The sequence below is a fragment of the Manacus candei genome, unplaced genomic scaffold (assembly GCF_025592945.1).
Source record: "Manacus candei isolate 608988 ecotype Guabito, Panama unplaced genomic scaffold, ASM2559294v1 h1tg000067l, whole genome shotgun sequence".
NCBI classification, from domain to species: Eukaryota; Metazoa; Chordata; class Aves; order Passeriformes; family Pipridae; genus Manacus; species Manacus candei.
The window spans coordinates 3,057,995-3,075,054 of record NW_026138115.1 but is presented as its reverse complement, the minus strand read 5'-3'; the positions used below and the strand labels follow the sequence as shown (position 1 = coordinate 3,075,054).

Here is a 17,060-nt window from a genome sequence, read left to right as displayed (position 1 = left end):
CCCTTAAACAGATTCACCAAACAAACCATTTCAAAACATCAAGTTTCCCAGTGCCCCACATTATAATCCACTGGTCGGCAGGGGGCAACTAGGACTCTTAGGGCTGGCCATGGGAGTCAGAACAGGATCTCCACCTCTTTGACAGAAGTGCTTGTTATGCTTTCTTGCTTATGTAAAAGCTGTGGGATTAACCTTCAAATCTACTCAGAGTGCTTCAAACACCCTGGGAATAAGCCATCTCCATAGTGACAGCTTTAATATTCAGAGAGGAGATCCATAGTAGCCTAGAGTGTTCCATGTCTGCTCACTGAAAACAAACTAGCCTTGTTGAGGGGCACCTGCAAACACACAAAGTTGTTTTAAATATTTAAAAGTAATAAGATGGCCAGGTATTTAGTCCTGAAATCAGCAGACGTTACAGGGTGAGGAAGCTGTACGTAACAGATAGGCTCAGTCTGGGCAAGCCCTCTGCACACTGGGTGGAAAGGCCCGAGTAATTCTGCCTGGCCACTCAGAAGAAACTTCACAAAATTGTAAAAAAGAAATACAAGGAAGGGAGGAAGAGAACTAGATGTCTCAACTCTTAAATCACAGAACACCTGCGGAAGGCTGCCAACTATGGATATTGCCTTGTTTGGTTCTGAGGGCTGCTGCAGGCCTCTCAAACAAATCAGTTGTGGGACATCACCTGTGCTACAATGATAACAAAATCAAGAAGGGTAGATTAAATTACACCTTCAGAAACTACTGGCAATGAATTCAGGGTTAGTGTCACACAGGGCATCAATGGAAAGATATAAGTTTAAGCATGCCTCAAAACACAGTTTGCATGAATCATGCTCCAGCAGGTGCTATCCTAGCACTGCCCGCTGAAACCGTTTTGGAAGTGCTTGTCTACAACAAGCCTGAATTTTGCTATGCTGAAAACAGTCTCCAGAGTCCTCTGGCTGAGCATGGATAGGAAAAATGTCCACCCAGCAATGCATCTGAAAACAAGCACCCGCCCCTGCGAGCTTTGGTGGAGGCAAGAAATGGCTATGAGCATTTTTAAGCTAGCATTACAGATGCTACCTGGCCAATTTTTCAGAGACTCTCCCTGATTTTCTGCTCCTCTGCATCTTCCCCTGGCCAGAGAAAAATGGATGGCCCATGTCCTGCATTTGTGCCAATGTATTAACACACACAAAGTGCATGTTCAGGTCTGATGCTTTTCATATTCACCCAGAGCCAGCAGTCCAACTCCACAGGGACAGACTGCAGAACACACACACGCACCACTGCTCAGGCTGGCTGAGCTCAGCCACAGCCACAGAACAGCAGGCTATGTGGATGGAGCCTTTTCTGTCACTTATCTGAGGTCAGACAAACATAAACCCCACATGCTACATGACTGTGCCTACAGTCAGATATCTCAGCTGGTAACCACTGCTAAATATAGTACCAGTGGTTTCCCACTGAACAAGAGACACTACGGGCCTTTCAAACATTTATCTTTAAAATCTTTTTTGAAGAGTTGCTGGTGCTAATGGAGCAGGTAACAGACAACATCCTCCTGCAGGTACATCTGCTCTCACTTCTGACGTTAAACTCATCTCAACATGACATCCATGGAGTGGCAGGTTCAAATGAGCTTCAAGCCTGGTAAACATAAAAGACAGCACACAAGTAAGGCAGCAAGCCTCTAGGCACCTGGACAAGGCTTTGGTTAGGCCTGGCCCCAAGCTGTGGCTTGAGCTCTGTGGAAGAGGTTGTGAATGCTCCTTATAGGGCACCTCTTTCCCTCCCTTTCTCAAAGCAGTGGTGCAGAGATAATGCAGCAGATCCCTGGATGGTCTAAGTTGGGTCCAGTTTGGCTCTACTGCAACCATTGCAGGTTCGGATGATTTCAGGAAGAGGAGCAAGGGAGGGCCCCTTCCTGGGACTGCACTGAGCCAGGAACAGGGAGATCCCACTGCTGATGCAGCCCATTAGTTATTTGTTTGAAGTGGCTGAGTTTGAAATTCTCATTAGCAAGGTGCTAGCCCTGTCAATGAAGTCAGCCCTTGAACCTGTTCAGCCTTTATTCATACTGGCCCTTGGAGAGAAATGCAGTTGCCTGGGCTGAACATGCTTTTGAACAACAGAGTATTCTGTGCTGAAATGTAACTTTGCTGCTGTTGCATTTTACGCCATTGCTTCTTCTCCAATCTCAGCAGCCCTTGAGGGCAAGGGCATCTCTCTCTCTCAGTTCTGCTACCTTTTACAAATCTGAAGGCACTTTTGTCTCTCCCAGCCTTCTCTTCCGTATGTCTGGTCCCTGCTGCTATCCTCTAGACTTTCTCCAGCTGGTCTTCAACCTATCCCATGGCGATAAAGTGAGTAGCTACCTTCACTACCCACATGTTCACCACCAAAACACTGCTGTGTGAGACACAATATAGGTCTGTGCATAAGAAGCTTCCCCATGCTCTCAAGTCTCCTGCAAGGACTAAACCACTCTATTAATTCAATGTCCCTTCAAAGACCAATTACTGTGCAGACTGAAACACAGAACTTGGGCTGAATATCGAAAACTATTGCCTTAGGGTAGAAGTACAGCAGAGCATGAGGCCAAAGGCAGTTCTGAAAACTTCTGCCACAACAAGAAGACATTACTCCTCTCTAAATATGCAAATATATGTTTGCCACTAGTTGCTCCCCAATCTGGACTTTTCAACATTTCAAGAAAAGGGGAATTTTACTCTGTGCAAAGTACCGAATCGAAAACAATACTAGAAAAAATATAAAAAACCCGAAACACCAAACCAAAATGGGGGATGTAGCAATGCAAAAGAATCTCCTGCATCGCTGACTTCAAGACCCAGTGTCTGAAATATAATCCCATTCATAAAACTGATATGGCTCCATCTGACACCAAATTTAGGTTGTTTCACTGCTCTTGGCAGAAGAGCATTTTCATAGGTCTGCAGATTGCATCCACACCATATGGTAGAACTGTGACACAAAGTGACCTGAGAATAGCAGAGCAGAATATTGAAAGGAAGCCACTCACTGAGGAGATACACCAGCAAGGCACTACAGGGCAATAGTAGGACTGAGGACCCAAATGGAAAGATTTAGGAGACTTGAGGCTCAGGGCAAGATCTCTAGATGTAAAGACACCACAGCCATATTGAAAACTCAAAGTCTTCAACGACAGGTTAAAGAAACTACAAAACAGCCTGTGTATGTCTCTGGGAAAAAACATCACTATTCAGGTAATAAGAGGAGATTCTCAAAGAGAAAAATCCCATACAAAAGAGCATCAAATGAGATGATGTATTCTTTTCCTGTGTTAGACTACTGAATTTAGCACAAGTGACAGACCTTCTCTTATACGCACTTAAAAATCCTTATAACAATTGCAGCGGTCAAGGAGCTTATTCAGTTGTTTCCAAGACATATGTTAACTAAAAAAGCAGAGGATAAATTTACCTAGTTTTAGATGCTCTAATCTATTCTTTTACTCCAAGATGCACTTATGAGTGCACTTGCAAGGATACTAACTCTTCACAGCACTCTTCTGTGCACCTACAATTTTATCATCTTCAGATTCCTGGTACTATTTTTGTGCACAAATGTCTTTTTGTGAGGAATCAGTTTGCACAGGAAGAGATTTTCAACGGAACAGTTTGTTGCTTCCACCCCCTCATCTTTTTTAATGGCACAGTGTCTGAAAAAAATAGAAATCTTTAAAGGCTCTCCTAAAATAGAATTTACTATTCTTCTTTTCATTTCAGAATGAGGGTCAGGTCCAGAAAATCCAGGTTCCAGCACACAGTCCCAGACTGCAGTTCCTGGGCATCCCTTTGCAGGGGATGACAGCCATGTTACAACTGGCCACTAAAATTTGACCATATCTCCTAAGAGCCAATATTTCAGTTGTCAATTCCATATCTAGATTAGGGTTCTCCCCTTCCTAGATTGGCCTGTATTTGATCTCAGAACCATCTAGATGCTACTTTCCTGTCCCCAACTTGGGAAGCAATGATGTGAGACACCAGCAGTAAAACTTGTTCTACAAAGAAGGAGTGGAAAGGCTTTTCTCACCTGGGAATGCATTTATATCAATGACCGCATGCTGCCCAGTCTGGTTGTTAATGATGATGTCAATTCCGAAGAGGGAAACTCCCAGAGCTTGCCGGAGTGCCTTAGAGATTTCCCGGATGACATCGTCGTTTGGCCGCTCAAATACTCCTTCAATTTTATCCAGCTATAATGGAAAAAGACACATTACTAAGGGACCCTGAAGGAGCCTTTTTAGTGGAAAGATTGATTTTCAGAAGTTTCCAGGTGCATATCCACCAAATCTAATTGCAGACCACCATTGGCATGAAAGAGAGAGAGACACCAAAGAGAAAACTGCTTTCATAATTCAGAATCCTTCCTATATTGGAAGTTCATCTGCTCTAAAGTACCTAGTTCTTCCTCATACTGGTGCAGCTGGAGAAGCAGAGCAGTGTAGGAATGAATGGAGAATCAGACTCACTGTTTTAAGTACTAGATCTACACTTTAAAAAACATATACAGGTGGTACATTTAACCCTGCCTGTAAATATTCTGGATATCATTGTTATTTCAATGTAGATCAAGATCTACACTAAAGAATTGATAGGACACAGTCCTGTTGTTAGTTTAGTCTGAGCCATACAATAGAATTCAGCTGATATCTTCAGGGTAGAGTATACTTTTTGTGGGGGTTTTCATGTATAAATTATTCCATCAATATTTATTAAAATTAGTAACTCAGGTTACTTATGACTAGAAGATGCAATTTTCTTCACTTTTTACACATGTTACACAGCAGAAGTATGTATGGAATATGTATGTGTATGAGTGAAATGGCAGGTAAACCACAGGAGCAAACTCCCTAAGTGAATTCTTAGGAATGGCTTCTCCCTTAACATAACCATAAAGAGATTTATGAATAGTACAATTACAGTTTTAATATTTAGCACCAGTGTTGCACATCAAATTCAATCAAATACGAGACTAATCCCCAGTAGAGCTTGTGAAACAGAAAAGAATCTTGAGACTGAGAGATGGAAAGGACCCAGTGCTGTAAAGCGACTTTCTCAGCAGTCGAGTGCCCAAGAACTTCTTAGGATTGATATGTGCAAAGCTTATAAAAGGACTGGTAATGCTAGCATGAAACTGCAGGGTGCTGGCACTGCTGGTCTCAAAGGACACCCAGAAATGGTCCTGTGGTCACAGCTTGGGCATGCTCACATGGCAGACAGCTACTGGCCCTCTGTAGCCTTGTGCCAACACCATTTCTCTGCTTGAATTTTCACTGTTTGTCTTTCTTCACAGAACTGAGTCCTAGAAGGATGATTTGTGCTTATTAATCTCTCTGGACAGGAAAAAGCCAGGTGTTTGCATTTAGAACCTCGTTCTTCCCTTTGCCTAGATTAGCCCTAGGGAGTTTGGGCATGGCAAACAGCACAGCCCTGCTGCATCAGTGCTTCCTCACCGGAGCTCGGTAAGGAAAACCAGAGGGGTACACAGTCATGCTGGTTCGTGGTACCAAACAGACCTCAGCCTGCAACACAGAAGCAGACAACTTGTGAAAGAGAGTCACTAGCTTCTAACGCTTCCATAAGAAAGGACTAGATAGTTTTCCAGCTGTGCTAGAGAGAAAAAGACCAAGTGTACTTACTGCTGTTAAGACGGATGAAGACTCTGGTTTGGAAACATTGTGGCTGTTGAAAAATATTGATTCTCTGTCTGCAATTAGAAACAGGTTGTAAATAACTTTATACCAGATTTTAATTTCCAAAGGAATAGTGCAAGGAACAGTAGGTGGCACTGCAGCCCTGGGAATCTTGTCCTGGTCCCCACTGGACCATCCTTGCCACCCACCTCACCCACAGGCACTTGGCTGCTGGCACTTGGCTGCCTGCACAGGCAGGGACCCACAGACAGGTCACCCACAGTTCTTGGACCACAGACAAATAGAACCATGCCCTGGGTTAACAGAAATTGGTTTCCTTTCCTCCAGCAGAGCCAATTACCTAAGTTCAGTCAGATAATGAAGTTAATTTCTACTAATTTGCCATACTCAAAGTGACAGTTCCAAGGGGAAGGTGTGTGACAGAAGGGGGAAGCTGCACTCACTGCAGGCAGTAGGCCAGTAGCACCCAGGATACACTGAGATCCCTGTGAAGCTGGGGACAATCAGATCTGCCTAGTCAGAAACTTGTGGCATGGCCCCCTCAAACTCTCCTGATTTAGGTAAGAAAGTGAGACACTTACCCTAACCTACCTACTAAGCTTATTTTTATGTGGACTTGCAGACAACTTTCAAGGCTTACACTAACAGATGAGACATTAGCTAAGGCATTTTCAGAAAGATGCCTTAAAATGTTCCCTTCAAAATGCAAAAGGATAGAACAACTATCCTAATAGTTTATACGAACACAGATTCTGGCCTACTTAGATTGATCAGGACATAGAACAGACCTAAAAACTGGCACTTGTTTATTCATGTCCTTTAGTTTGATCCTTTCTCCACCTCCTGGATTTGTCCAGTTGCAAGTAGGACATGCTCCCATCCATGTGCTGCTAATTCCTTTATGCTTTTGGTGGGCCACAAAAATGCAGTTCTCTGGAAAGGAGTGCTTTTTCCATAAAGGAAATCTAAGTAATCTTTAACAAGAAACCTTCAAGTGCTGCTTTCTAGTGACATATAGAAGGATCGCTGTCCTCACTGACAAATCCATTCCTCCTTTCCCCCAACACATCTAGTATCTACAAACCAAAGGACACTTCCCACCAGGGTTTTCAACACTGGGCCTCACATGAACAGGGAGGCTCATTTAAGGGAGAGCACAAGTGATCCTTAATTTAAACACACATACATAACCAAGGTAAAAATAGGGAGAGGAAGTTCTGAAATGATGGAATCCAGGAAATTCTCTCCAAAGCACATTTATAAACAAACTCCGGAACAAATGACACATGAACTTGCTGTGAAATGAGAGGACTCTCCCCCTTTCCACATGACATAAAACACTGTTTTTAACAGGTGAGACTCAGGTTACCATTGCATAAATATTTACTATATGAATGTCATTCGTATGTATTCCAGAGCAGGTGAGTTATTTCCCTTCCTATTGAAATAATACAGAAGAGGAAACATGGTATGTCAGAACCAGCTGCCTTCACTTCAGCAGTGTTTTCACAGATATTTTTCATGTTTCCTGACAAGGTTCCAAGAATGGACATTTTCTTTTAAATCGGTACAACTGACCTGAGATTCCTGCAGAGAAGTTCTTTAAAGACGGTCTTTTCACCACTGTGTAGGACTCCCCGACCACGAAGACTTTATACAGCACGGCATTGTGGTTGATGAAGCTCTGAATGACACAAGGGGGGCGAACAGCTTTCAGGCCCTCCTGGTTGAAGATGATCGCCATCTGGAAACAGGCACACACAGTTGTGCACAACTCTTGCAACAGTTTCATGCTTACCCCCCACCTGCCTAGCAAGGAGAGGGAACATCTACTGGTGGCTGTATGTTGACCATGTGTGAATTCCTTCTGCGCATCTATTTCATTACATTTCATTTAACTGACACACAGCTCTCTGAACACTACTGGCAGTGCAGCTTTCATTGTCAATCAACATTTTCTTCTCAGCTCTTTGCAACTTCATTTTCTGCCTTTAGTTGGGAAGCTACTGCAACTGTAGGTACAACAAAAGGGTAAAACATCTGACCAACACAGATGACAAAGTTCATATTGAATACAAGCCTGTAGCTGAGAACAACAGAAGGAACAGCTCTGCTGTACTAACTATATGAGTTCTTCCCCACGGCTCTATTCCCCATGGTTTGGTTCAGCCTAGTTGCAACAACCTAAGTATTCAGGCTTCACCCACACCATCAGAGAACATTTTTCAGACTCCAGTAGTTCTTACTGCTAACAAACGTTGGCCTACTGATTTTCCTTGGTTTCACCCCATTACTCCAAATGGATAGTCCTCTTGAAGGCACTGGAATAAATATGCCAAAAAGGAAGGCATTTATAGGGCCTGAATGATGACCAACAGCTGCCTCAGGCAGCACGGAAACAATGTTGGTAGGTGCACAGAAATACTTTGACGAGACAGCTTATCTTCAGCACGTGTTACACTGGTCTTTCCATCGACCTCTCCGTTACCAAGCTTACGTGCTTATATAATTAGCATAACCACAGTGCCCCATTTTGCAGGTTTGTTGTTGGAGTAAGGGTGTTGAAATGGCTCCTATTAGTGAGGATAAGCCTAGGTTGCTCTCTATCCTCAAAGCCCTGAAAAAGCTATGCTCTAGGGATCTGAATATTGACCTCTCTTCATTACTCCAGCAATGCTGGGCCTTGTTATCCAGTGGCAGTGGGGCAGTTGGTAGTAAGGTCAACTTACAAAACCAAGTAAGGAGTGTTCAAGGTCAGAGCACATGACATTCATTTAATCTTTTTTCCTCTGGAAAAAATTCTGTCCCACAGGCAGGGATGCTTTGCTTAGAACACCCTTCCCCTCTTAAGAGTCTTGAAGATAACAGCTAACAGCCAAGTCTTGAGCCTGCTGCCTACCTCAGTCATTGTAGGATGCAAAACACTTATCAGAAAAATTCCTAAGCTCTGAAACAGAGGTGGTTTTATAAGACTGTTAATATTTTCTCACTGTCCTGATTGGACCTACTGTTTTACTCAGGATGAAAGACAGTCCAGAGAGGCTAAGAGAATTCCTCTGGGTCCTACAGTGAGTCCACAGTGATACACAAAATAAAATGGGAGCTTCCTGCCTCAGCATGGTGCAGATGAGTTACACTGCTTGCTTGTGCTTTCCATATACTTTCTGTCAGTTTTTGTGCTTAGTGCCTTAATGAAGTCAGGGTCATTGGAAGGATTTTACAAAGAAACTTTATCCCTTTATGCTCTCTCTCACGTATTACATATGATCAACTGCTCTTTTGATGAATGCTGTACTTTCAGACTGAACTTTTGCTAACACCTTAGTTTGCTCCTGTAAAAAAATAGCACATATAATAGGTTTTTGGGTTTTGTTTGTTGTTCAAAAACATGGCTGTGGTAAAGGATGTAGTGATTACATATTCATAGTTAAAAGTCTGAGCACATTTTGTTCTTATTGCTCCTAATCTCTCATAGTCTACATTAGATCACCTGTCTGCACACATGCACAATGACTCAGTAGATTAACATTTTCTGAGTTCAAGTCAATGTGTCCATTCAATACATATTTGCAGCTGATATTCTTACTGTCTCTATTACACCAGGTGCACAGCAACATCATCGTACCTCATTTGTTTCTCACTGGTGGCAAGAAACACTCTTTCTCCTCCTGTGTAGACTGTTGGCTTTATATAACCTACAACATCTCACTGGCAAGAACTGTGCTGTTCCTATAGTGTTCTCTTCCAATATTAATTGATTCCCAGAAAAAAACCCCAGAAGATGAACAGGTATTTATCAGCCTATTTTAGAAGTGTGGAAAGCCAGAGAGTTTATCTTCTCAGCACATAACTGACCTAGACTACTGGAAACAGACTACATGAAACCTCTCTTCTGCAAAGCTCTGTGCTGACAGCCCATGGACTAGCACACAACCCATATAACTCCTGTGGTGTTGTGTTATGCTGGTTCACTGTGATGTCTTATGGTTTTTAACATGCATGAATAGAGCTCCAAGAATTCGCTTGCAGGGTGCACTTGCTCTTTGTCATCTAGCACAGACCTGCTGTGTCTGGCAGTAACATGGGAACAATACTTGATATCATAATTTCCAAATAGCATTCCTCATTATAAATGCAGAGCTGTCTTGAAGGCAAAACTAAACATTTGCACCAGTATTTTTTACTGACAATGTCCTTAAGGAATTCAGTCTCAAAAAGCATAGTGATTCTCTGCCTTTTTCTCACTCAGAAAAAGTAATTCTGGACACATTTCTTCAGGCTATGAGTCTCTCATGGCAGCTTCACCGAAGGTTAATTATGTTCTGACCTGCTGACAGCCAGGAAGCACAACTTCCAGCCATCATCTCTGTTCAAGTTTAACAAACGGTGCTGGCAAAGCAGGGTTCAAGTGCTGAGCTGGCCAAGGCAGCTGCTAGTGCAGAGGCCATGTAGAGCTGCAGGACACCACAAGGAGGTTAACAGCACCTTGGCTTAACTACAGCATGTTCTCACATGAGAAATGAGGAGTCCACCAGCCTTGGCTGGCACGAAACCCAAACTCCAGCCTGCACCTTCATCTGTCCCTGTTAGCTAGCACTTGAAGTTTTTGAACAGTCATCTTATGAAGAAAAGCAGGTTTCTGGTCAGTGTTTTGGTTCTGGTGTCAACTCTGCAGTGAAAATATATCTACAGAAAATGAAGTTGTTTACTGAAAGCCAAAGAAGGACTCATTTATTAAACAGGCAATAATTTATTTCTAGACCTATGCTTCATCTTTTAGACAGACTGTACTGTAAGCAGGTACTTATTCTATGCTTCCCTTGACATTATTGACCATAAGCAATTACAAGACAGTTCCACTCTGACCATAAATACACTTTGGATCATTCCTGAGAACTCAGCAACTCCAAAAGTTGCTACTACTAACTATGTAAAGTACCATGCAAGACTTCAGGCTTTTTTCCAGGGGTCCTCCTAGGCTCTCCTCATAAGTTCCTGTGATAAAGTCCAGCCTACAACTGTATTTTAGTCTAATTTTTGCTCAGAAAATGGAATTCTGGCAGGAGGCTGAGGTGCATCTCCATGGTATGAAAGATCAAAGAAAGATTCACCAAGGAAACAAAGTCCAAGCCTGACTGGACACAAACTGAAAGGTTCATGCATTTCAGGCTGCAGTTGCAGAGGAACTCCTGACAGAAACATCAGCAAGGAAGATTGAGTCTGAAATTCATTAACTAATCCAGAAATTCATAAATTAATCCAGTCCCCAAGTGCTCTTGAGAATGACAGCAAAAATTTATAGCAGTTGCTCTGGCAAATAATAGGACTGTCTATTGGCTTGTGAAATAATCCAAGGTAAGGCCTGACTGAAAAATCTCACTGCATTTTTAAAAGAAAGTGCTGATCAGTTAAGATTTCAGCCATAGCCATTCTGCTAGTCTAGACTAACATTTTACTTCAGGGTCTTCAGCTCTCAGAGATATTTCAGCAACACAGCACATATTTCAGGAGCAGCTGGGAAACCTGGACTCATGACCACGTTGCTAACAAAGGAAGCTGGGAATTAAAAGAGCCAGCAGCAAGGGTTGGATTCTCAAAACTGAACTGCAGTAAGCAGGAAGGCAGGAAGCACAAATGGAAAAGAATTAAAACAGGACTCAACTCACCTAAATTTAGAGGAAGCTAGTCTCATAGGTAATGCACTCCTTCCAGGAATATACAACCATTTTAGCTGCAATTGCCTTACAGGAAGGCAGATAAGCTCTACCAGCACTGTTCTCCCCACAGATCCCACTGTGTTATTACAACTGAACATGCCTGGAAACCATCTCTGTTTGTTGCTCCTTCCCCTCAAGGAAAGAAGCCAGCTGCTCCATCTGAAGAACAAACCCACTTCTCATCTGTACCACATACATGTTGGAAAAGTAACACTGTGGGATGGAAACACTTATTTAGTGTGACCTCTCACCAAAGGAGAGACTGAAGGAGATTCCTTGGAGACAGAGCTGACTGGAGATTACAAACTGCTAGACACAACAAGGTGATAGAAGCTAGAAAGTGCTAAAAATAATTTCCATATCAGGAAGTTCAAGTCATATTTAACTTCATTTCAGATTTTTGAAAAAATAATGGTGCAATTAAACATGAGGGAGAGGCAGGGAAGAAAAGTTGTTTGTGCACAGACCTCATTCAGCCTACTACAGGATTGGAAATCACCAGCCAAAACAGCATGGGGGGACTGGAAGCAGGGGGATAATACTGCAAAGTTTTTTAACTTACCTCATGAGAATTGGTTCCATGGGCCACTCTGGTTTTACAAACTGGGTAAATAAAAAAGAAAAAACAATTCACCACTGAAACAGGACACACAAACCCCTTATAGTCCTGTTCCCACCCACACATGCAAACACTGGAGTTCACCAGACCAAGGCATTGACTGTACCAGACACCAGTGACAGTCTCTGCTTGAACAGTGTCCTCAATCATTGCAAAGCTTGGTTTGCTCCAAGCCCTATTCTCTGAACTCCTCCCTGTAACACTAAGGTGCAAGCACAGATCATTATTAGGACTGGACAGAGTTGCAAAGCATCAGCTAAGAAGTTAGTATCAGTATGGGATTGCCATCCTGCCTACTCAGAGAGCATCTTCACAACTATGTGATTTTCTTCTGAAGTTGGAGCTACTTTACAGGTACCACAAAACACTACTGTCCTGCAAACAAAGGAATTGGGATACGGTGAAAACCAACTTATTTTCCTACCTCCCTGTTTTTGGAGAAGAGTAGGAAACCTAATGACCTCTATCAAACTAATATACAAGTTATTTTTCACAGGAAACCACAGAGGAGGACAAAGAAAGGTAGAGAGTCCAGCAGTTCTTTTTCCTTCACATTTCTTATCTGATCTGTATATCTTGGTTCTCACCTCCATCCTAAGTAAGAGGAGGAGTAAAACCAGTAAGACAAAAGAAAAAAAATGCTCCTTCTGCTAAGAAACCAGAGAAGAGCTGAAGAGCCTAGAACCCACATGATCACTAGAGCTGATGTTACTTATGTGTTAAGCAAAAGAGATGAAAACTTGCAAGTAGTGAGGGGGTGGATAGGATGAGGCTTCTTTGGAGGTTGTTGGAAGAATCAAATTGTCAGGCAAGAGGACAGGCAGCTATGAAAGGCAGATGACCTGCACTAGAATCCAAAATAAGTTGGTAACTTGAGATTTTGGAAAGTGGTATAGGATGTCTCACAGACACATCCTCTGGAGAACTGGAGCGTTTTTAAGAAAAAATAAAAAAAAAAAGAGAGAAGAAGAAGAAAAAGCACTCCCAGAGTACCAAGCTGTATAAATTTTAAGTGCTATTTTTTAATTTCATCGTCATTTATAGAGGTTGATTCAGACCTTCTGGATATATGGGCTATGCTGCTGACTACTGAGCACCAGTCAGCCTGTATTGAGAACACAACGTGAAGAGGGGGTCAAAGTCGTTCAGTGGGCTTTAAATTACTGCTTCACAATCTAGCTTCAGGAGACCTGCCCCATTTGGGAGAGCGATGGCAGGGAGGGCAAAACATGCTTTTTCCACGCAACTTTACCTCTGAACCTTACAAATGAGGCAAGCACCAAGGGAACAAACACCGACTAACCGATTCTGCTCACTTTATACTGCAAGGAATCAAATAAAGGAACGAATTAAAGCACAAGCCCCACAGTGAAACTTGCTACAAAGCACAAAGAGTTCATAGCAGCTGTTTGAGGCTGTGGGCCCTTGGAGTCTTTTACATATGGTAGTTTTTTACCCTTTTTCTTCTACTCTCTATGATTATATTTGTAGTCTGGATCAGGGAAAGGGAGAGGTGGATGAAAAAAGAGGACAATCAGCAAGGCAGTGATTTTCTCAAGAAAAACAATGAATGTAGTTGGCAGGAGAAACACCTTGCACAAGTTCAGGGCAAGAGGCTAACTTTGTTAGAACTATTAGCATTTCCCAGGAATGCATGTTTACTTTAGTGAGGTGTTTAAAGTAAGGAACATCAATAAAAGGCAAAGTAAAAGCTGATAGGGAGGCTTTGTTCCACATTCCAAACGCTGCTTTAGAGCATTTATTTTAGGAAGGTTTTAACAACTGTGACACTTTTGGCAGTGAAACCCACACTTCTACAATGTTGGCTATGCCTTGGGGGATGCATGTGCAATATTCAGAACCTACTAGAAGCACCAAGAAAAAGCCCATGTACATACTGAATGGGAATGCCAGTCCATTCTTCTCTATAAGTTCCAAGGTATCTTCTCCACAGGCACTTGTCAGCTCCATAAAGGGTGGTGAACAGATCCTCTCATCTGCAAGACAAAAAAAAGACTCAAATTGAGATGAGGGGTTTAAGTTCTCAGCTGCATCATGAACAGCTCTCTCCATACTAACTGCTTCTTGATAGTCCACTTTAACAGCTGAAATTAAAGCATCAGAAAGATTATAAGCCAAGACTGAATTTGGGTTTCTGGAAACATTTCAGAAGATGAAAGGCCCAATTTTCAGATAATCTAAATGGAAATATAAAGACAGTATTTTCAGTCAGGCAGCAAAAATGATCACCTGCTTAGGAACATGCAGCTGCACAAGACTTAGCTAGTGAGGTGAAAAGCAATTGGGATCTTAGCTCTTAACTTTATGCCTTCAATCATAATTTTCTAAAACATTTTACAAAAAACTGAATGGTCATCAATTGTGACTGGAACAGGCAGTCTCACAAAGCCATCATTCCTGTAGGGCTCCTCAGGTGGCAGATTCCAGTGTAGATTTACTTCAGACAAGGTGCCAGTCATGTAATACGTACTGCTGTTCATTGGGACCTCTCTGCCACAAAAGCAGTGCTCATTTGGTCTGGCAAAGCCAGTCAGAGCACCACTGAGACACCAAGACACCATGTCAAGACTGCTCAGTGTGGTCTGGTTAAAGAGAAAGAACACAGGAACCATGGTAAAATTGAACAGAGCAGGTCTGCTGCAGTGTTTCTGCTGATGTTGCGCTGTTCACATGGGGTTGTGGGAAGGCTGGGGTCAAAACCAAGCCCTCTTAGTGACTCAGTAGGTTGACTTGCTCTAGGATTCACCTCCTGTTCACTGTAAGAATACTTAGATTCCCCTAGGAATGCAGCAGGAAAGGGAGAAACCACTGTAAGACTCACAGCACTTGAGCATAAATTGCTCAAGAGGGCTGGGTTTGAATTTCAAGTGCAAAGAGAACCTTGGCTTCAGCCACGGCTCCAGGACAGGGAAGCAGGCCCAAGGATTTTCAGACAAAAGCTGTGCACACATTGACAAAATCCAAATCAAGAACATCACCCACGTACAAGCGACTATCCAATTTACCTCCTCAGGGAGCATAGTCTTTAAAGTACTACCTTCACGGAGTTTTAGATGTGACCAGGTTAACTTTGGAGCCATCAAGGAGTTATAACTTGAGTTAGCTGCACAGTACTGAATGTAATTCAGAATGGGTCTGCCAGGACTCGCTTTTAAGACTTATTTCAAGAGAAACACTGTGACACTTTCCTCCAAGAAGCAACTGGAGATGAGCACAAATGATGGGAGCAACTGTATCTGGCAAACTCAAGTCACAGGTTTATACCAACCAGCAACTTGTATTAAAAATAAGCAAAACATGACTGTTATTACCATTCACATCTAACCTAGTGAGGACAGAGAATCCGAACAGGTGGAGCCCATTCTGTCCAGATGGTGCAGAAACTGAAAAGTACATGTGAACTAAAATCCCAGTAAAGTTAACCATATACTCTGAGAGAGCCATGCATTCAGAAATCACTTCATAAACATTGTTTAGATTAATGCTTTTCATTTCATTATAAGTATATATATAAAGAAAATTGAATCATCTCTGAAAATTACAGAGATGCAAAACTCTCTATATTTTGGTATACATATCTGAACACATCCTCAAGGCTTTGAGAATATCTGAGAACTCTGACCATTAGCAGTGCTGTTGCTAACAAGAAGTTTTCTGAGAAAAGAAAAGGCTATTTTCATACATTCTAAAAGGAGCAGAAAGATTGATGCTTTGAGGTCAACCTCTACAAAGCTAAACAAAACATCCCAGACTTCAAAGCTTTCAGTTTGCTGCTATGAAAACAGAAAGCAGCATCCAAAAGTGACAGGTACTGTAATATTTACAAGCCTTTGCCAGACTGAAAGTTCCTTAGTTGGATGAATTTAAGGAATAAGATTTAGATTACAGATACTTGGGAACAACTTTGGCTTGGCAGCTCTCCCACCCACATGCTTAAGACTCACAAATAACTTTGCCTTCAGAGTGCAGATGCAGAGGGACGTATGGTTCCATCTCACTTCCCTCCGTTTCTCTCCCATGCAAACAGGAACAGGAGACAGGGAGGATTCAGTTTTCCTGCTGATTACATGACACTTGCATGGGGAGATGAAGGAAGGGGCAAACAGTAATTCCTTTGACATTGTACTTAGAAAAGACCATGTGGATCAACAAAAAGTAGCAGAGAAGACTCTTAGCATCTCAAAGTGCTCCCGCTGACGTTGCACAGCATTGGCATTTTCTCCACCAAGAAGGCAATTCTATCCCACTGAAACCTCTAAAACAGACCATTAATTCACAGTCAGACCTGTGAACAAACAAACCCTTGCTCAACACAAGATTTCAGTACAGCCTACAGCTAGAAAACTGCCGCTCTGAGTTTAATCGCACACACTGACATTCTGAAGATGGTTGTAGGTTTAAAAAAAAAGAGTCCTCCAGCTGCTAGCAATCATCCTCTTCTCCTTCCCAGGGTGGCAAATACATGCTAAAGCTTTCTCTCATCACCAAGCTCCTGCTATCAGACTGACAGGAGACTCTGCACACCTTCTGTGCACTGAGATCTAGGACAGACCTAATTCAATGGCTAAGGGTCAATTCAGTACTAATTTACATCAGCATGGAACTACACATTGTGCATATGATCCACATTGTGCAAATGAACACCCAGTGGTACACCAAACCCTCCTCTCTCCTCCTGCCAAACTAAACTGCTTTAATGTGAAATTACTGAGCTGTGGTCAGGTGCTGGACCCTTGGTACTGTCACTGCTTCTTCACAAACCAGCTGTGACAAGACACCATGGAAAATCTCTGCTAGAAAGAACGACAGTAAATATATACAAACAAAGAAACATAACAGTCTAGAGGTGAGAAGGGTGACATGATTCTGGTTCCACCTAACTCTAACCCTGTTGATGCTACAGCCTAATCCTCTAGTCTAAAACCAAGCAATATTCTCATTTGCACCTGAGAGCCCTAGTATGGACAAAGCACTTTCATAAAAGCAGTCTGAGAACTACTATAGCATGAGG

The 17,060-nt window shown here is 42.4% G+C and overlaps 1 protein-coding gene across 4 annotated transcripts in view; it reads right to left on the bottom strand.

Moving 5' to 3' along the window:
* ITPK1 (inositol-tetrakisphosphate 1-kinase) overlaps positions 1-17,060 on the bottom strand; it is a 158,496-nt gene that overhangs the window by 8,107 nt on the left and 133,329 nt on the right. For 3 of the 4 annotated variants that reach the window (XM_051806687.1, XM_051806686.1, XM_051806685.1), the window contains 6 exons: positions 13,927-14,025; positions 11,972-12,012; positions 7,271-7,436; positions 5,678-5,745; positions 5,492-5,560; positions 4,069-4,231 (listed from right to left, as the gene is read on the bottom strand). In XM_051806687.1, coding sequence (XP_051662647.1) covers positions 4,069-4,231; positions 5,492-5,560; positions 5,678-5,745; positions 7,271-7,436; positions 11,972-12,012; positions 13,927-14,025 — 606 coding nt within the window. The remainder of the gene's footprint in view (positions 1-4,068; positions 4,232-5,491; positions 5,561-5,677; positions 5,746-7,270; positions 7,437-11,971; positions 12,013-13,926; positions 14,026-17,060) is intronic. The other variant, XM_051806688.1, reaches the window with a different exon arrangement.